The sequence below is a fragment of the Lemur catta genome, chromosome 1, assembly GCF_020740605.2.
Source record: "Lemur catta isolate mLemCat1 chromosome 1, mLemCat1.pri, whole genome shotgun sequence".
Classification (NCBI taxonomy): Eukaryota; Metazoa; Chordata; class Mammalia; order Primates; family Lemuridae; genus Lemur; species Lemur catta.
Genome location: NC_059128.1, coordinates 282607113 through 282627833, shown reverse-complemented (window position 1 = coordinate 282627833; position 20721 = coordinate 282607113). Strand labels below are relative to the sequence as shown.

Genomic DNA, 20721 nt, shown 5'->3' with positions numbered 1-20721 from the left:
TAAGGCCGGGCGGGCAGGATGTCGGCGGTTGTGAGGCTCCTGTGCTGGACTCCCTCTGCCTGCACTGTCGCCTCCCCAGGGCTGCGGGTGCTCCCCCCACGGTTTAGCCTTCTCAGGTTTAAAGCTTCCAGCAGAGCCCTCGGCTGCGTGGGGTGTGTGACTGCACAGCCAGGCTGACTTGGGGGACGGCAGCCCACGCCGTCTGTCCCACAGTGTCACCTTTGTCGTCCCAACAGTGACTCTCCCTTCCTCTGTTTCTTTATCTACTCCGGTTGTCACACCCATTTAAGGTGGCCAGGAGAGAACTAGATGCACTCCCGAGTGGCGCGGTGCCCTGGGCACTTGCTGCGATGTCTCGCAGGGCAGGACTTTGCTGCGTTAGTGTGCGGCTGCCGTGTGGTGACGGAGACTCAGGCAGGCAGGCGGGGGAACGATGTGTGGTGACAGCGCGTGGCTTTCTGTCACGTGTAGAGTGCGCTCGGAGCGGGGTTTCAGCCAGAGCAGCTGGAGCGTGTGATCGAGGCACCCTGGGCTGGTGGCACAGGCCTGACTGGCTGCCTTCACCAGGTCAGCGGCTGGAATGTGCTGGAACCTGTGAGAAGGTTCCTCCCAGGTGGGTTTTAGTAACAAGACTAGTGTGAGGGTTCCACAGAGAAGCCTCGGTGACTCAGCAGGGATCGTCCATCTGCTTTGGGACAGGGACAGACTGACTTTAGCTCTCTGGTCACAGTTTCCCAGGACGTCCTACCAATCTTGGCTTTAACGAATTTGCTGACATGTCATTGTGCCCCTGCTTGGGGAGGAGGGTTTTGTGTTTGTCACAGAGATGAGAATAGCAAGGCGGCTGCTGGGTGTTAGGAGCCGGGTCTGCGAAGAACAGGCCCACCCCAGACTTCACAGCACAGGGGGCAGCACCAAGACGTGGTCGTTTAGTCCACAGAGCAAGAAAGGCTGTTTTGTTTGTTTTGTGTTTTCTCCTGGTGGCTAGTTTTGAGTGAAGAAAACAAATTCCTCACTGTGGCAGAATTCTACTTGTCCTATCTGTGTACGGCTGTGAACTTGGGTACCCCGCATTCAGTCCGGCTGACATTTCCTGAGACGGACTCAGTGCCGGGTCCTCTTCTAAGCACTCAGCCGTGTGAGCTCTGTGAACTCTCCCAGCAGGCGTCGGTGCACCTGTGGCTCCCACGTGAGGGCCGGGCAGACCGCGGGCCGGGGCGGGGGGTGATTGAATCACCTGCCCAAAGTTGTGCAGCCAGAGTGTGGCTGAGCGGGCTTCAGACTCAGGCCGAGTGGTCGTGGGCTGTTCTGTCCGCTGCAGCCTCTCTCTGGGGGTCTTGTCGGTAAAGGAGGGGCTATGCAGGAGCAGGACCCTTGAGGCCCGCCTGCGAGGGTGGAGGGGCCGTGTGCCCCACAGACTGGCGCTGAGCATGGCCCCAGGGCCAGATGACAGGCCTGTCCTGACCGGGCCTTCCAGGACTGGACCTCTTTGCGCTGCACCAGCACTGCTGTGTTGTCACGGGGAACACAGCGGTTCCGATCTGTCTCGTCTCATGGGGTCTGAAGCTGCCAGGTGTTTGCTGGAAGTAGGGAGACTTGGCTTTGTAGTTTCAGGATCATACTTGGCGGGTTTGCTCTCTTTGAGGAAGGCTAACATCCAAACCAAACCAACGCTTGAACTTGAGCTTCTTTTATTTTTTTAATTAAACTTAGAAGATGCACGACTACGGGCAATTGGAGGTTGGCTTATGCTTTTTACAGTCAGGTACACCACACACTCCTGACACCAGGGACTTGGCGAAGTCATTAGAGTGGCAGTACAGTACGGTGAGACAGAAGACTGTCATCCTCGTCGTGTCCTCTGAGGGATGTCATTTCCCTGTTGTCCCCTGGGGGAGCCCTGCTCACATCCCAAGCATCCCCTAAGGACCTTGTGCATCAAACAGGTGCATTAACCTTGCCGCCCTCCTGGAATTTCACTAAAAGGGCAAAAACAAAAGAAAATGGGGACACGTGGGGCAGCAGGCACGTTTGGAAGCTGGAAAGTGTTTGGGGAAATGACAACTGCTGTGCAGACAAGAGGAGCTGAAGCCAGCAGTGGGGGAGACCAGGTAGCAAGTCAGCGCCTGCCTCAGAGCTCCGGAGAGGTCCAGAAAGGGAAGGTGCCAGATGCCTTGGGCCGAAGACACGGAGGTTGGCTGGGAGTGTGCACAGGAGGTGGTCACACCCCTCGGTTCTGCCCCATCCCTGTCGGCAGAATACTGGGGTTGACCCTCCGGGGAGCTAACGCGGAGGGACCCGTGAGTGGGGCCTCCAGGAATGCGCCGGACTGAAGACGGGACTCGGGGAAGTCACACTGCCGAGACGAGACCCCTGCAGCGTCCTCGCGCTTTCCTCCCAGCACAGGGGCAGCCCGGTTTGTGGTCCGGGAAGGGGAGGGTTGGGTTTCTCTGGGGGAACCGGCCAGTGCCCAGGAATATGGCCACTCGCCCCCCGGCCATCCTGCAGGAAGCCACCCACGCCCGGGGCACCCGGGGCCACCTCAGGTGTGAGCACTGTGGACCCTGGATGAGGGCTCACGTGAGAGAGGGGACCGCCACAGCCAACAGAAGCAACTGCTCTGAGAAAACTGAAAACCAAACCAAAACAGGAAAACGTCTGTTGCAACCTTGAAGTAAGAACAGGTTGCTATTAAAACAAATTGGAGAACAGAAAATAACTGGAAATTAAAGCTGTGCTCACAGAATTAAGTTTGAGGGATGAGTACTGCAGGACACTGAGGAGTCTTCCAGAGAGGTGACATAAAGAGGAGACTGTAGGGAAAAGATGGGAGGACTGAAGTGTCGGCCCGAGAGGGGTTCCACAGAGAAGAGGGTGAATCCACAGGCCAGGATGAGGAGTCGGAAACTGCTGCAGACCTGGGACGTGCTTCCAAGTGGGAAGGCCCGGTGAGTAACCAGCACCGCCAAGCCGCATCGCCACGAAGCGTGAAATCGTCTTCAGATTTAAAGAAGAAAAACTTTCAGAGAGAAGAAACCAAGCTGCCTGACACGGTGAGAATCAGAGTGGCATCATATTAATACTTCACGACCCCAACCAGAAATTCTTAAGCCACGTCATTGTTCTAGGGTGAGAGCAGCCAAGGGTGTATTCAGACAGTCACGGCACAGACGTGACCTCCTGTGTCATTGTTCTCGTGAGGTTACTGGAGGATGGCCTCCCGTAAAATGAGGGCTCCACCCAAAAAGAAGGCGGCAGGGCTCCCCGTGGGGTTCCTCTCTGCGAACAGCAGAACTCACCCCAGGTGCTTTACTAGGAAGGGACATGTTGAAGGCACTGAGTAGCTCAAAATTTACAAGAAGGAGGCTGAGTGAGGAGGCTCATGCCTGTAATCCCAGCACTTTGGGAGGCCGAGGCGGGAGGATCGATAAAGCCCAGGGTTTGAGACGGGAGTGGCAACATAGTGTGACCCCGTCTCTACAAAAAATTTAAAAATTAGCCGGGTGTGGTGGTGCAGGCCTGCAGTCCCAGCTACTCAAGAGGCTGAGGCAGGAGGATCTCTGGAGCCCAGGAGTTCGAGGCTGTAGTGAGCTATGATGGTGCCACTGCACTCCAGCCTGGGCAACAGAGTGAGACTTTGTCTCTAAAAAAAGAAGAAAAGAAAAAGATAAAATAATTTCCAAGAAGGGCCAAAGAATCAAGAAAGGAGAACCCTGGAATTCCGCGGCAGGGTGCCAGACCTGCCTGGCAGGGACATGGCCACCCACGCTGACGCTGGGCTGGCATCCACACCCGTGCAGCTTCTGAGAGCCGGACGCCTCCATTGGCTTGCCAGGAACAGTGCTCTCGGGCCTCTGTGTCCCCACGCTACTGACAGAGCCTGGGTGCAGACCCGCACTCCAGCAGGACAGTTGGGGAAAGGAGTTTCCTTGAAAGGTGGGGCTCAGGTGGTGAGAAGTTAACAAAACGTCGTAAGGGTGTTTTACGGTGCCGACAGCCAGGACGCAGGACGGACATCCACTGAGCGTAGGACACAGGAAGGGTCAAAGGAACGCCCAGGTTGCTGGTGCGGGAGGTTGTGGGACAGGAGCTCTGCCCTGGGTCTCAGGGGTAACTGGTGCAGATTGGAGTGGGACCCAGGACTCCAGGAAGAAAGGCTCCAAAAGGGAAAGAAAAGAAAAAGAGAGGTTAGCTGATGTTCTTGTCGAGAGAAAAGTTAGACTTCTGGTAGAGAGTTTAGGGATCAGTTAGTGACATATACATAGAAAAAAATAAGCAATGTTAAAACGCAAGGCAACAGTTAATTCCAGGAAGACAGAAGTTGTATATATAAAAAAGCTAATCATAACCCATATATGGCACAGCTATGAATACATTTTTATGGTCATAATTATGTAAACACTGATTATTGATTTACCCAAAAATTGTGGTAGGGATATATTGGTGAGGTTGGGAGAAGGGTGTGTGTTGGGTAGGAGAGTACCGTGCGTAAGAAAGCTCAGTCCCAGGCTTCCGTATTCAGTGGTAGGTAATGTCTAACACAGGAAATGGAGAGATAATTGTGGGGGTGGGGGGCTGCTGTTTCCGTCATACAGCGGCACTGGCTGGCTGTGCCTTCTCAGTTCTTCCTTGACAGACTGTGACAACGTTACCAGTCTTCTCAAAGCACCAACTTTTGGCTTTGTTGATTCTTTCTACTGAATTTTCATTTTTATTAATTTCTGCTCTTATTTATTATTTCCTTTTTATACTTTTTGTTTATTCTGTTTCTTTTCTATTAAGTTGAATGCTTAGCTCATTAGTTTTCAGCTGTCTTATTTTCTAATATCCTACAAGCATTTCAGATCAGTTTTTTCCTGAGAACCATGGTAACCACATTCCATGTTTTGATTACACGGAGTATCTAAATTTATGTGCACTATATAAAATGCAGCATTAATAAGTTGAGTGTGTGTACTTCTCTTTGATATGTGGTCTCCCTTCCCCCATATTTCAATTCTAAATATTTTCTGATTTGCATTATTTTTTGTTTGAATCCATAGTTACCTAGAATGATAGTTCCTAATTTCCATACGTATGGCTTTTTTCCCCATAGTTAGCTTTTGTTGTGTATTTCTAACCTTCAATCTAAACTCACTTTCCTACTGCCTCCAGAACGTCTTCTGGGGCAGGCCTGCAGGTGACAATCTTGTCAGTTTGTGTCTCCAAGTGTCTTTATTCATACTGGAAACTGTTTTCACTGGATACTGAATTTTTGGTGTCCTCTGATTTTCTTTCTGCCCTTTGAGGATATGGTTTTACTGCTTTGTGACTCCATTATTGCTGTTGAGAAGTCCGCCGTCACCGCTGTTGTTCTTTCCTAGGTCGTCTCTTTCAAAGGTGCTTTTGAAATCTCGCCTTTGAAGTTCCGCAGTTTGTCACGGAGCCTTGGCTTATTCGCTCTCCTCCTTACGCTCTGGGGTCTGAAGACTTGTGTCTTTCGTCCATGCTGCATGACCCTCCGCCTTTTTCTCTCGCGTGGCTTGTTTCTGTCCTCTGCTCTGTCTGTGGGTCCTGCTGTGCGTGTCTGAGACCTTCTCTTGGCCACGCAGCTTCCAGCTTCTTGTCTGTTTTCCTTCCTGGGTAACCTTGGCGCTCTCTGTTTTGCTTTGCCGCTTCTCTCTGTAGTTGCGTCTCACTCTCTGTTTAATCTATACGTTGTTCTTTTGTTTAGTGTCTCTGCTTTTTGTTTTATAGAAATTTTATTTGGTTATTTTTCATAACTGCTTTTCTGCAGTGTGTCCTCACCTTTCTTCATGCTTTATCGCCCTTTACTGATTTAAATGTACTTTTCCCCCCTTAGCTTATGCCATCCTCTGGGAATTCCAGTTTCCCTGGGTTTTATTCCTATGTGTGTCTGCTGACACCCCCAGGGCTTACTGCTTTATTGCTCAGCTTTTTGAGATTTTTTTGCTGGTACTGTGGTGAGCTCTGTAGCGAGAATCTTCCCCCCTCCCCGGCCCCACGTGGTCCTTCCTGGCCCCTGGATTGTGGAAGTGCGGTGCAGAGAGCTTTCCGTTTTGCTTCTGCCAGGCCTCCCGGGGGGTCCATAGGTATAGGTCACAGTTCGTACTGGAATTTATTTTTTAGCTCGAATGGTGTGCATTCGCCTTCTCTACCCCCAATGGCTCTGACTCGGGGCTTCAGCTCCTGTCGAGGCTCATTTAATACCTCCCTCCGCCGCTCTAAGCCCTGAGCAGAGACCAGCTTTCTGGTAGCCTTCCTAGGCCGCTGGACCCTCGCGGAATCCGGGCGGAGATCTGGCTTTGCATGAGCAGCTGGGTTCCTGGGCCCAGTGTGGACCTGAGCTCGTGTCTCCCGGGCCCTCGTCCCGGGGGCCTCAGAATCAGCTTGTGCTTTTATGCTTTAGCTTTGAGTTCCCTCTGCGTGTCGGGCTCCCAGGAATCTTGCTTTCCTTGTTTTAAAGTCAGCAGTGCAATCACAGTTGGGGAACGGGAGCATTCTAGTGTATCAGCCTTTCCTTGTATTTGCAGCCAGATGGGCTCGCTGTTCGCTGGTTCTGCTGATGGCCGTGTCACCTTTTGCTGTTTGCTTTTTAATTTTCTTTCCCTCACTAGCCCTGGCTCCTTGAGCACTCACCCGGCACAGTGTCTCTAAATAGTGAACAAACGAGGAATAACAGCCACTTGGTCCTTAATGCCTTTGTTTGGGTATGTTGAGATTTATAACAGGAAGAATCAGTCCTAGGCCCAGATTTGCACGCAGCTTCCTCTGTCTGTGAGTCTTGGTCACGTTCGATCTCATGGGCCACGTCTTCCTCCTGCTTGCTGGTACCCTGTGTCCAGCTTGGCGGGCCCTGCCCACCTCCCATCAGAGAGCTGGTCCATCCTTGGACTTGGTCCCCAGCCCCGCCTGCCCGTTGCCTGTGTGTCTTCCGATTGTCTCTTCTTGGGAGGTCTCTGGGGCTTTCTTTGATTAAAAATAAAGCAAAGCTTTTTGTTTTCATGCAGTATTTTTAAAGGAAATTTTGTTTATCATGTGTTGAATATTTTTTAATATTCCTCTTTGAAAGTACATTTTAAAGTAAATGTAGTACATAGTCATTGTAGAAAAATTAGAAGATATAAATAAGCTTAAAGAAGAAAATAGAAATTGCCTGTAATGTCACCATCTGGAGAGAAACGCTTTAGTATTTTGCTATATCCTCCCCAGGTCTTAGTTGCAAACATACGCGTGCGTCTGCTTTTACTGTTCACAGAACTGTCCCCACGGTGAACCTACCCTGCTTTTATCACCCGATTTGCTTTTTAAAATAGTTGAGTTTGTGCAGTGGAAATGCTTTTACTTTCAAAAACAGTGGAAATAACGTTCATTTACCTATACAAAAGGTGCACTATTAACAAACAGAAATGGGGGGTAGAGGTGGGGCCAGGGCATGGGTGGGAATCAGGCTCCTGACCGTGGTGCATTCGTGTGTCCTCCCTGCAGAGCATCTCTTGGGTCACTTGGAACAAGCCAAGAGCCTTGTTCCAGGCGGCCAGAGCGAGGTTTCGCCCGAGAAGGAGCCAGAGGCACCCCGGGGGGACCCCCCTGCAGTGCCCGCGAATGAGAGTGTTGTGGCCACCAAAGAACAGAAGAAAAAGCCTCGAAGGGGGAGAAAACCCAAAGCGTCCAAACCCGAGCAGCCTCTAGTCATCGTTGAGGACAAGGAGCCGGCAGGTGAGGAACGGTCCTGGGGTGAGTCTCCTGCGGGACACAGCCTTCCTGGTGCCTGGGGACCAGGAGGACAGGGAGACGGGGCCTGAGACCAGGTCGCCTCGGTGCCAGGTGGGAGAACTCAGCGTAGAGCAGTTGCAGGGACGGGGGAGGCTGCGCCTTCTCCTTTGTCTCAGTCGGCTCTGTTACAGTGCGAGCTGCACCGACTGTGTTGCTCACCACACGTGGCACGTGGGTCACCTGCGTGTGGGCAGAGAACATTTCCGTCTCCCGGCACTTTCCTGAGAGTCTCCTGCACAAATTGCTCACCCGCCCTGGAATTTCTCACGGACGGAACTCTGTGCTGGCTCCGTGTGTGTGGCCTACAGTGGCTCAAGATTGGTCCATGTCGTGTTACCAGTGGCTCCTTCTTGATCACCGAGCAGTCACCAGGCCACGTGCGGACACCCCAGGGTTTGCTCACCTGGGACCCGGGGATGGGCATTTATTTGTTTCACGCCCTGCCTGGGGTTTGTTTCTTGATCATAGTGTCCTCAGTTGAGTTTGAAGTGACGTGTGACCGACCGTCTCGGGTGTGCAGCCCCTGTGGTTCTCACGCAGCCCCGTCCAAGCCCCCTGGCGCGGGGATGGCGGGTCCTTGCACGTGACGACAAGATGCGAGGCTCCTCCCCCACCCTCGTTACTGACACTGGACAGTTCTCTTTGCTGTCTGGGATAGCCCAGGATTCCTCTGTTGAGAGTGAGAAGGAATCCTTATTCTCTAGTCTCGGCTTCCCCTCTCTGGCCCCGGGTCTTCAGCCAGGTCCCAGTCCGGGAGCTGTTGGGAACTGGCCGGGAGGACGCGGTGAACTGCCCCGGGCAGCTCCCTGTCTCTGGACAGGCAGAGACGTTGGGGAGGGCGGAAAGCTTGTGAAGTGGTTACTTCACTGTTCATCACTTGCTGTCCTCAAGATAGCTTGCCTAATCATAAAAATTAATATTTCAAAATCTCAGGCAGAACTAATTTTTAATAAGTTAGATTCTGCTATGTATGTAAAATATTTCTGGTTGGTACAAAGGATTGGGGTAACGTTGTGATGTGGTTTTAAACAAGAATCGCAAGTTACAACTTCAGTTTGGGAGGAGAAACACGTTTTCCTTTCCTGTATGTACAAGGAAATCTGTGGATCCAAAAAACTGCCGGGTTTCCTTTCCCGTGTGAGCCATAACAGTCCTGCACACGCTGTGGCCCGGCTGCAGCCCCACGGCAGTGTCCCTGTGGTTTGGCCGTGTCTATCGCCTTCTCTGCTGGTGACTTGGCTTGTCGTGTCCCCTCGCACAGAGCAAGTGGCAGAGATCATTACCGAGGTCCCCCCGGACGAGCCTGTGGGCGTGACGCCGGACGAGCGGATTATGGAGCTGGTCCTGGGGAAGCTGGCCTCCAGCGCCGGCGACGCCAGCCCCGTGCCAAAGTGAGTCCTGCCGGCACTCGGGCCGCCCCGTGGGCAGACAGTGCCAAGGCAGCTGGTGCGTTGTGGAGGGGAGGCTTTGAGAGGGACAGAGACGTGCTTGGGAAGCAGCAGGAATGTTCTGGAGCTCAGGACTGTGATAATGCATCCACTGTGAGCACAGCTGTTAGAAAAATTTATTTACTGTGATAAAATATGTGCAACATAAAATTTACGATTTTAACTATGTTGAGGTGCACAGTTCAGGGGCATTAAGCACACTCACACTGTTGTGCAACCATCACCACACTGCCCATCTCCAGAACCTTCTCATCTTCCCAGACTGAAACTGTCCCCATGAAACACTGACTCCCATCCCCTCCCCAGCCCCTGGTGCCCCCCACTCTGCTGCCAGTCTCTGTGAATTTGACCACTCTAGGGACCTGTGGGAGTGGGATCATGCAGCATTTGCCCTTTTGTTACCGGCCTGTTTCACTGAACGCGATGTCCTGAAGGTTCATCCGAGTCCACTGAGGGACACTGGGCTGCTCCCGCCTTTGACGGTTGTGCAGATAGCTGCTGTGGTAAAGCAGATTTTTGTTTCAGGAAATTTTTGTGTTTTACTTATTCTTGGGTAAATTTTCACCCCAAAGTTGACTGCGGTGCTGGTCCCTTTTTTCCTTTGGCCCTTTGTGGAGCCCCGAGTTGCAGAGTGCACCCGGGGCACCGGCAGGTACTGCAGCTGAGGCCAAAGTAGTACCAGAAATGACGGGGCCAGCTGCCTGTTTACACGGTCTCATTGCCCGGAGGATGTCGGGGGCTCACCATCAAAATACTTCCAATAGGGGGAAGAAACTTTTAAAAAATCAGATTCAGATAAAATATAAAACTGAGAGTTAAGACCAAGTGAGAAAAACGGAACACGTGTGATGTGATTGTTCTAGTTGAGACACAGAGTCACCTCCAGGCTTTCCCGTGGCCAGAGCTAAAACCAGCAGGGTGTGCGGCTGTGCAGAGCGGCCTAACTGACGCCATTCAGCCTTCAAGGTGCTGGCCCTGGAGGTGACGCCGCAGCAGTTCCCGCCTCCCTCACACAGAGGCGTGGCTTGAGCCGGGCAGTGTTGGAAGGAGGCTGTTCCCAAGATGATTGTCACCTGAACTCTCTTCCCCAGCGGCCCAGTTTCCCGCCTGTCCCTTACCAGTTTGCTTCTCTCGGGCAGGTTCGCCCACCACCAGAACAGCACCATCTCGCTCAAGAGGAGCCTGATCCTGTCGGGCAGGCACGGCATCCGGCGGAAGCTCATCAAGCAGCTCGGGGAGCACAGGCGGGTTTACCAGTGCAGCATCTGCAGCAAGGTCTTCCAGAACAGCAGCAACCTGAGCCGGCACGTGCGCTCGCACGGTGAGGACGCGGCGGGAGGCCGGCGGGTGTGTCCCGCCACCGGTCCTCGTGGCCAGCCGTGCCGGTGAGGGGTGGCAGCCGCGCTGGTGTCTCCGGCCAGCTGTCCCTTCCGACACAGGGGGAGCGGGAGGGCTCCGCATACTCGGCAGAGAACCTCGCGCTTCAGAGATGGCGAATATTTTTTCAGTACGAGCTCGAAGTAGTGAAGCCGCTTTCTGTCGGTCGGTTCCGCAGGTGACAAGCTGTTCAAGTGTGAGGAATGCGCAAAGCTGTTCAGCCGCAAGGAGAGTCTGAAGCAGCATGTTTCTTACAAGCACAGCAGGAACGAGGTGGGTGGCATGGCCCGGGCGGTCTCCGTTGCGTGGAAGCGGGTTGACTGGATAACCCGCAGTGGGGGGTTGGAGGGTGGGCAGGTCCGGAGTGTGGTTACCCGAGAAGGGGACTGGTTTCCTAGGGCGGCAGGTGGCGAGAGGGCACGCTCTGTGTGTTCCCAAACGGAGCAGGAGAGAGCAGAGGGGAGGGCCGCAACACACCCCCTCACAGGGTCGCTCAGCGGCACCGGAGGGGCTGGTCTCTGTGGACCCTGCCTCGGGGGCTCTTAGTAACGGCGCGTCCCTTTGCCCAGGTTGACAGCGAGTACCGGCACCGCTGCGGCACGTGTGAGAAGACCTTCCGCATCGAGAGCGCCCTGGAGTTCCACAACTGCAGGACAGGTGAGGCGGCCTGGGTCTGGCCTCTCTGTCGTCATCCTAGGTGACAGACAGGCCGTGGAACTGTGGGTGGAAGCAAAGACTGTTTGAGAGTAAACAACCTCACTTTTAACACTCCCTTCTGTTCCCTGTGCTGCAAAGCAGTTGTCACTGATTCTAAAGACACGGATGGAAGCTTTCCCTGTCAGAGGGACGTGCTTCCTCCCTACGTTAGTCAGCCGAAGCCGTCTGTGGCCCGTGTTTGGGACGTTGTAAGGTGGGGGTTCATCTCTGAGACGTTGTGACATAGGAGGTCCCTGTTTTCTGGGAACAGGGCGCAGCAGTGCACGGTCTGTTCTGGGACCGCATGAGGAAGGAAAGACGGGGCAGTGGCATGAGGAGCGAGGCTCTCTGCCTTGACCATGAGGTCTCCTTCGTCTGTCTGTCCCGCATCGTCCAGAGCCACCTCGCATGATGTTTTGTTCTGAGCCTGCGTCTCCAGAAGGGAGGCGTCGTGTGAGGCTGGAAGCTGGCTGTGCCTGGACCAGCCTTGGTGGAGGGGCCTCTGGGCCCGGGGGCGTCTCAGGCTGCATCTCTCAGGCTGAGTTAGAAATACACAGCACAGCAAGGAGGCCTCGGCCCAGCGGGAGGATCCTGTGCTGCCCGGCTGCGGTTCTCTGTGTGGCCCAAGGACGCCCTGTGTCCTGTGGTGACAATGTGCTACCCTCTGGGGGAGGGGGATGCCTCCCTTCCAGCACTCAGCAGCGCCCACGCGGTGGGTGGTCCCAGAGGGGGTGGAGGGAAGAGTCGCAGTTGCCTTGGTGTCCCCCCTCTCTCCAGGACTTGGAGCAGACGCGGGGCGTGGGGGTGGCCAGCGGCAGTCGGCCTGGGGACCTGCAGGCCAGCCTTCAACCCCCACCCGATCTTGCCAACCCGCTCTGTGCTGTGTGTCCAGCACCTGCCTCTCTGTGCTGGCTCTTGTTGAGGTTCCGCCGACCCTGTGCCTCTGGAGAACCGTGGACCAGCGTCCGCGGACTCTCGCTGCCCCGGGGCCGTGGGGGGCCTGCTCCCCGGCACATGCTGGGCCTCTTTGCCCGGTCGGGTCTGCTCTGCGGGCTCCTGTTTGGAACCGTCCACGGCGCCTTCCTCCCTGGGGCAGGGCTGTGCAGGCGGCAGGCACCAGTCACCTTCCACCTGAGCTTTGGCTGCTCTGAAGGCTCCGTGTCCAAGGCATGGAGTGGCTTCCGGAAGCTTCTGGATGAGCTTCCAGTGCACTGCACCACCTGCATTCTAAGCCCTCCCCTCCCAAGTGTTCCCAGGAACTTTGGGGGACAGGCACCTGACTATTTGCATTCGGTGCAGCCGTAGCCAGACAGAGGAACATTTATCTAATTTATTAGCCTCCCTGGTGGTCCCCAAGATTGTACACGAGAGCAGTGGGTGAGGGCAGTGGATTCCTGAGGCTGTGGCCGGTGTCTGTGGTGCCTGGGAGGCAGGCTGAGGCTGAGGGACAGCAGTTGGCTATTGTTGGTTGTAACTGTTTCTCTGGACACAGATGAAACAGTAACTGAAGCGGCCAGAGCAGCAGCTGCTACATGTCAGCCAGAGGTTCTGTTAAGCCAGATGTTCATCTTTGCCTATTTGGTTTTTTAGAGACAAGGTCTGGCTCTGTCACCCAGGTAGAGCGCAGTGACATCATTATAGCTCACTGTAACCTTGAACTCCTGGGCTCAAATGATCCTCCTGCCGCAGCCTCCCCAGGACTACAGGCACACGCCACCACACCCGGCTAATGTTTGTGTTTTCTTTTTGTAGAGATGGGGTCTTGCTGTGTTGCTGAGATTGGGCTAGAACCCCCGCCATGGCCTCCAAAGTGCTAGGATTACAGGCATGTGCCACCTCTCCCGGCCTGTCTTTTTTAATTCTGTAGAGCCACCAAAGTGGCCGTGAATTGTGGTATATTTTCTCTTCTAAGATGCTCTAATTTCAAAGGTTAGAAGTGTAGGCCGAAATGAAGGCCAAGCCTTGAAACGGAGGCCATTTCTGCCTGCAGTGGTCCTTTTCTATGGCACTGACGTTAGAATGTGTCTCCCGTAGACCATGAAGCCAAGAAAGTGTAATGTGGAGAAAAGCTTTAAAATTCGTAGTCTGGTGGGTTTTTCTCAGGTTCCCTCCACAGGACCTGTCTTGTTTTTGTCCCCGTGCTGTGGCGGGGTGTTGACATGACGTGTCTGAGTGTCCTGCCCGGCCGTTGCCCGCGAGCGCTGCTCTGGGGAGTAGCCGTGGCTCACACCCAGGCCCTTGGGCAGGACAGAGACTGTCACTGTCACCCTCCCCTGTGGCTTGGCTCCCCCAGAAACCCACTTTCCTGTGTCCAGGTGACGTGTGCCCCAGGCCCAGATCCGGGTAGGCATTGGTTCTCACTTGCTCCACTTGTTAAAACACAAATGCAGACCTCGGCGGCGGCAGGATCATTGGTGGGAGAAGGGTTGCTGCTGGGACCCCGTGTCTGCCTGGACTCCCGAGCTGGCGATGTGAGGATGGCCGTGGCAGGAGCAGCCACCCTCAGCTGATGGAGTCCAGGACAGCTCTGCACCCACCGGGCAGATGCCACCTCCGAACTGCAGGGAGCACTGTGAACTGGGTCCTCTGTCCACGAGCCAAGAGGAGCTTGTGAGGGAGGAAACTGAAGCCCAAGAGCAGCAGCACCACCTTCTAGTGTCGCTTCCAAGCCCTGGGGCCAGTGGGGCCGCCTGGCCAGGAGGGAGGCTCACCTGTGCTGCTCAGTGCCTGTCCAGGAGGGAGGCTCACCTGTGCCGATTGGCAGGCCCAGGCTGAGGGTGTCTGTGGTGACGATGGGACAGCACTGTCAGGCATCACCCTCACAGGGCCCTTTGCTCCGGAGGTCCCATTCCGAAGCATTCATGCAAATTTAGCAGAAGGGAAAAAGATTGCATCGCTGAGTGATCTGCAGTGTCCAGAATGATGAAGTAAGTTGTGGTTGAACTGGATGGAATATCGTGTTGCCACTGAAGCAACCGTGGGGGTGTCCACATCGCACGCGTGCATGGCACACACGGAGTGCACGGATACGCGTAGAGTGGGATCGTGCAGGGAGGGCCAGAGCCTGTGAACACCAGGCCAGAAGAGACGGTGAGGGTGGACTGTGCCCATGACGTTTCCGACCACGGGCAGGTTGGCGTCTTTCACAGTTGCTAGGGGCCTTCGTGGGGCCAGGTGAGGAGGGCTCTGAGTCAAGGCCGCTTCCCGGGTGGGGAGCAGAGCCAGGTCTCCTAGGCCTCGCTGGGGCCAGTTCTGCTCTGCCCGGCCTCCTGCCCTGCAGTGGTTGGAGCTGTGTGCAGGCGCCACCACCCCCTGTCCTGGCCTGTCCTGGGTGTGGCGCCCAGAGAGCAGAGGTGGCCTCCCCACTGCCACCTGCTGCCTTGGTCCCAGGCCCTGGGGGTGGCCGAGTGGCCAGGCAGATGCCCCTGCCTGTGTCTCTGCTGCCCACGTGGGAAGAGATTAGACATCTGACTTTCTGCATGTCGAGGATGTCTGATTCCCTGGCCCCCCGGGCTGCACGTTGGAATCTCCCGAGTGAAGGCAAAGACCTACTGAGGCCTGAGTCCTGCCCCAGAATCGGATTCACTAGTCCTGCCCAGTGGCACTCAACCTGGAGCGGGCAGGATTCTGCCCCCAGGGGACATTGGCCGTGTCTGGGGGCATCTGGTTGTGGCAGCTGGCTCAGGGCAGGGGTTGCTCCTGGCGTCTAGTGGGCGGAGGCCAGGGACGCTGCTGGACACCCCAGTGCGCAGGGCAGCCCCTCCAGAGAGAAGCATCCGGCTCAGCACGTCCACGGTGCTTGGCTGGGAAGGCCTGGGCAGCGGACCCTCAGATTCCTGGTGACTCCGTTGTGCAGCAAAGAGGGGACGCGCTGGTTGGAGTCGTTGGGGAAACGGCAGCTTTCGATGCAGTCTTGGAGATTTGTGTATTTGGCAAACGTTTCCTGGGTGTGGGAGCTGGTCGCTGGGCCAGACCCCGGGCCCAGCACTGGCGACGGCACAGTCTGTCCTGGCGGCCTCGCTCTGGAGAGGGAGGTGGCACCTGTGGCACTGCAGACAGGGCAGTGGCACCTGTGTCCCAGGCACAGGAGGAGAGAGCAGCTCTTCCGGGCAGGTGGGGCTGGCGGGGAAGGAGGAGAGGGGTCCCAGGGCATGAGGGGGCCGGGCTGAGGTGACCTGGGGTTGATGCAGTGTTGGGGGGCCCCTGGGGTGCTGTTGGGGGCCTGGGTGGAGCAGAAACAGGGGTTTTACTGGCTGTCTTTGAGGGGGGGCTAGAGCTGAGGCCTGGGGCACGCGATGGGTATTTCTGAAGGCTCTGCAGAGTGTGTGCGTATTTGTGTGTGTATTAGTGTGTATGTGGTGTGTATTTGTGTGGTGTGTGTGCATGTGTGTTTAGTATGAGCGTGCGTTTGGTGTGTGTTGAGTGTGCATTACTAAAGGGGACCTAGAAACGAGGTGCTTAGGTTGAAAGGTGTGGGAAATTTGGGCGTGTTGGTACGCCGTGGGGGGGGCCAGGGGAAAGGCAGGCATGGGGGAGGAGGGCCGGGACTGCAGGGGTGGGGGGTCTTAAGGGAGGGTGAGGGACCAGGGCGGGAAGGAGGGGCCCTGGAGGGGCGGCTAGTGGGTGGTGACGAAAGGTGAGCATGGTGCTTGCTTTCGGGGTAGAGAAGAAACCACTGAAGCGCGTGGATTCCCTGCTGTGCCACGCGCTCCAGGGTAGGTGGCACGTGACTTGCAGAGAACGTCCATTCCTGGCCACGTCGCCCTTGTGCACCTCCCGTCCCTCCCCCTGCTTTCTCGCCACTGCAGAGGCCACATGCTCGTGCCCACGTTTGGTGTCATTCACCTCAAAATCGCTGTGTTTGTTTGCTCTCTGGACAGATGACAAGACGTTCCAATGTGAGATGTGTTTCAGATTCTTCTCCACCAACAGTAACCTCTCCAAGCACAAGAAGAAGCACGGGGACAAGAAGTTCGCTTGTGAAGTCTGCAGCAAGATGTTCTACCGCAAGGACGTCATGCTGGACCACCAGCGCAGGCACCTGGAAGGTGAGCGCACCTGCCCTGCGCACGCGCCCTGCAGGGAGGGGGTGGCCGGGGCACGCTGGCACAGCCTCTGGGAAGCATGTCGGCCACGCCTGCTCTGGTGCCTGAAAACGGCCCCCATCAGGCCCATAACCCTCTTCTGGGAACCTGCCCCGGTCGCAGAGAGCCCGGGACACGGTGTCAGGAGTGCTGTGTGCAGGTGGAGAGGGCTGGAGACGCCCGAATGCGCTGCAGCAGGAAAGAGTGTTAAGAAAGCCAAGGCCGGGCGCGGTGGCTCACGCCTGTAATCCCAACACTCTGGGAGGCCGAGGCGGGTGGATCGTTTGAGTTCAGGAGTTCGAGACCAGCCTGAGCAAGAGCGAGACCCCGTCTCTACTGAAAATAGAAAAAAATTATATGGAAAACTAAATATATATATAGGAAAAATTAGCTGGGCATGGTGGCGCATGCCTGTAGTCCCAGCTACTCGGGAGGCTGAGGCAGGAGGATTGCTTGAGCCCAGGAGTTTGAGGTTGCTGTGAGCTAGGCTGACGCCACGGCACTCACTCTAGCCCGGGCAACAGAGCGAGACTCTGTCTCAAAAAAAAAAAAAAAAAAAAGAAAGCCAGGCTGTTCCTAGGACTGAGTGTTATGCTTGTGAAAAGTGTTTTTCAAAGACACTAGATCCTGTGAAAAATGTTTCAGTGTGAAAGTAGGAAAAACCACTGAAAGAGCAGCTGCCGTTTTGCTGACTAGCCCTTAGTAAAGCACCAACCAAGACACCTTTTTATAAAAATCTAGAAAAAAATCATGTTAACAGTGAATTACAAATGGAACTTTATGCTTGTGAAAAGAAAACGTGAGCTAACAAAGTTGCGTGTAAAGTATAGCTGTCTCCATACAAATGTGCACACGTTCATATCATTGTGCCTTTTTAAAAAACAAGACTGGGCCGGGCGTGGGGGCTCACACCTGCAATCCTAGCACTTTAGAAGGCTGAGGTGGGAGGATCACTTGAGACCAGGAGTTCAAGCCCAGCCTGGGAAACATAGCAAGACTCCATCTCTATAAAAATTAAGAAAAAGTTAGTGGGACATGGTGTCATGCACCTGTAGTCCCAGCTACTTGGGAGGCTGAGGCGGGAGGGACACTTGAGCCCAGGAGTTAGGCTGCAGTGAGCTGTGATCGTGCCACTGCACTCCAGCCAGGGCAACAGAGTGAGACCCTGTCTCAAAATAAATAAATAACAAGATGGGAATCGTATCTTATGTCATTTTTTGCACGTTACTTATTTTACCTGACTTTTCCTCATGTTGGTTTATAAAGATGCGCAATTTGTTTCTTTGTGATTCCTTGGGGGGCACGCTCAGGGTCTGCATGTAGTGACCAGGCAGCCTTCAGCAATCCACTGTGCCTCAGTTTCCCCACCTGTACAGGGGAGACAGGAATCGTGCCCAACCCCCTGGAGTTGGGGTGAGGGTTGAGCCAGACCCTGCTCAGGAAGCCCCTTGCCCCACACTGGCGCAGAGCACGTGCTCCTAAATGCCGTTGCTGTGGTTGCCACGGGGTCCCCTGTGACGCTGCACCGTGCAACGCACACGTAACAGTCATCTGTGGGAATAAACTCAGCTGTGACTTGCACGGTTCCCCTTCACACTGGGGCTTGGTCTAGACCCTCCTCAGACTCCTGCTGTCTGTCCTGCTGGTGCCACTGGAGCCTTTGGGGAACAGCCCGCGTGGCCTGCATGCAGCTTGCCAGGTGGGCGGCAAGTCTGTGGCTCTGCGTTGGTGCCCAGTGCGGCGGGCATGTCCACGGAACGGGTCTGCAGCGCAGGGAGATCCAGAGATGAGCATTCTCTCTCGTTCACATTACCTGTTTCACACGAGCGTTTACAAGTCTGTTTTGATCCCAGTTTTGAATAATATGCCTTAAAACCGTAAAGATTTTACCAGCTGACTTTTCACCCTGATCCTGATTTGACTTATTTAATTCATAAGAGGCGAATATTAGTATCTTTTTAATAAAAAACATCTGCCTACTTCCAGCCGTCTGGAAGAATCGTAGCCTGGCCCGGAGCCCTGGGCGGAGCGAGAACCTCTTCATGGCTCTCCTTGCAGCCCTCCCACCCCGTGGGATTCAAACACTCCATGCCCTCCTCTTGCCAAGTGTTCCAGAGGCAATAGCTGTCACCAAGTCCCCTCCCTCCTGGGAGCCCCTTTGGGAGCAGCAGTGTGCAGTGACATTGCTCACACGGCCACTGTCCTTCCATGAGGGCAGCTCTGTCCTCCTGTCCAGCGGGGAAGGCCCCTGGCTGAACAAGCGGCCGACTGACCTTCCGTGTTCCGGTGCTCACGCTTTTGCCGGCGGGGTTGGGATTTCAGGAGTGCGGCGGGTGAAGAGAGAGGACTTGGAGGCCGGCGGGGAGAACCTGGTCCGCTACAAGAAGGAACCTTCTGGATGTCCAGTGTGCGGCAAGGTAACTCGCTGTCGGGGCAGGAGGCTGGGATAGGAAGCACGTCGTTCTCTCGAGCTAAGACTCAGAGCTGTGCCCATAGGTCCTGGGGGGAGGATTTTTCAGGTAACGATGGCTGCTCAGGCTGCCTTAACCTAAAGTGTCCCCATTTTGCACACTTGTCATTTTGATCTCCTTGGCACCTTTGATGGGTGTCCAGTGAATGAGCTGAGAAAGCAGTATTTTTCCCTTGAGAGCGTTTTTCCCTTTTGCCGTAATTTTTCACCTGAGCTGCTCCACGGCTCGTGCTGTGCTGAGGTGTCCTGTGGGAAGGCACAGGCACAGCGCATGAGGAAGTGGGAGGTCCCCGTGGCCACTGTGCCTGTCAGCGCTGGTGTCCCTGCCCCTCAACCAGGGAGCACTTCCTGCGTTGGAGCGTGGCCAGTCCCGTGGTTACGGAGCTCCCCAGGCACACGTAGCAGATGACAAATGAGCGCAGCGTCACGTCAGCCATGTGATGCATCCGTCCCAGGGCCTCTGGGGCTGACCTGGCGCTGGCTGGGGACTCAGACACCGCTTGCTTGGCAGCGACGCTGGATCCTGAACAGCCAGCACCGCCCGCCCCGGGAGACCCCACGGGCCGGTGTCCGTGGTGCTGATGTGCATGGGGCTCAGACCACACTTTCCCTCATGTCACCGTCACAGCCAGGCTGCCATGTGTCTGATCTCACTCTCTGCAAACGAGCACCTTGATCTTCACTGGAAATGCTGTCACCCAGCTCTCACGGCTGACGTGTTTGTGAGATGTCAGCTGTGTCCTGGGAGGACTAGAGCGTGTGTCCCTCCTGGAATCCACGTGCCGCGGAGCAAAGGTTTGCAGAGAGGCTCCCACGCAGGCCCTGAGCCCCAGCAGGTCTGGAACGTGGCTTTGGTGGCTCTAGGAGCCACCAAGAGGAGGGACACTGATGAATCTGTTGCAGCCAAGCACAGTTCACAGGAGCCGCCTGGCGCTGGTGCCCTGGCGAGACGTGACACAGCAGCTGGGGAGGGCAGGCCCCCGAGGACGGCCAGCTGGGACCGGCCCAGCTGCCCTGCCTGCTGGCACGAGGCAGCATTGCCAGATCTTTTGACCTTTTCAAGAGAAAACGGAAATATGTGTTTTTATATGAAATTTCCTGATTTTTTCCAAACCACAATGCAGGCCGAAGCAGATGGGTCAGCAGGGCAGTGTGGCCTGAGGGTTTGGCCACAGGTGAGGCTGGGTGGGGCGGAGCAGGTGGAACAAGGCACGTGCGTGAGCCGAGACGGCCGGGCCTGGCTGTGCCCGGGGCAGAAGGGGACAAAACCCATGCCCCGTGTCGAGTGTCCCTGGGCCTTGGGGAGAGCCAGCCCCGCACACTCTCCATGCTGCTGGGAGATCACATGTGTGAAACCACCCAGCCCTGTGCCTGACGTTCAGGTGTTTCGTTCTGTGCAGTGTTGACTGAATTCTCATCAAGGGTCACGGCAGGTAGTGAAATATTGTATGTTTTGGTAGCTGAATTCTCTGTTTCCAACCATTTCTGTCGTCAGTTCAGGCTCCCCTGACAAGGAGGCAGCTGACACCTGTGGATTCTTCCTTCCCTGAACCTGCTCCCCTCCCACCGGGCGTCCCTGGGATGTGGGCGCAGCGCTGTTGGCCCCGAATCCCCTGCACATCTTGATGTCCCATGGGAACATCAGCCTCCCGTCCCTCCCGAATCACTCGTTCCCTTTTGTTCACCTGTTGTGTTCTCTCTATGAGAATGTGGGCGTCAGGCGAGCTCTGGGAGACCTGCCTCCCGGGCTACCTGGCCCCTGGGAGCGGCCGTCCCGACGGAGACCTGCAGAGATCTGTGAGGAGGTGAGGGCCGGGACCCTGGCGCTGGCCCACTCTGTGCTGGTGGGCACAGGGCCACATCTGTCTTG

The 20721-nt window shown here is 55.4% G+C and overlaps 1 protein-coding gene across 4 annotated transcripts in view; it reads left to right on the top strand.

Annotated features, from left to right (window-relative positions):
• The window catches only part of PRDM15 (PR/SET domain 15), a 55788-nt gene that overhangs the window by 20120 nt on the left and 14947 nt on the right, over positions 1–20721 (top strand). For all 4 annotated transcript variants that reach the window (XR_006732756.1, XM_045540706.1, XM_045540705.1 and 1 more), the window contains exons 7-13: positions 7489–7719; positions 9038–9167; positions 10364–10545; positions 10780–10874; positions 11171–11258; positions 16178–16345; positions 18704–18798. Coding sequence is in view for 3 of the 4 variants with exons in the window: in XM_045540706.1 (XP_045396662.1) it covers positions 7489–7719; positions 9038–9167; positions 10364–10545; positions 10780–10874; positions 11171–11258; positions 16178–16345; positions 18704–18798 (989 nt within the window). In the remaining variant the exon portion in view is untranslated. The remainder of the gene's footprint in view (positions 1–7488; positions 7720–9037; positions 9168–10363; positions 10546–10779; positions 10875–11170; positions 11259–16177; positions 16346–18703; positions 18799–20721) is intronic.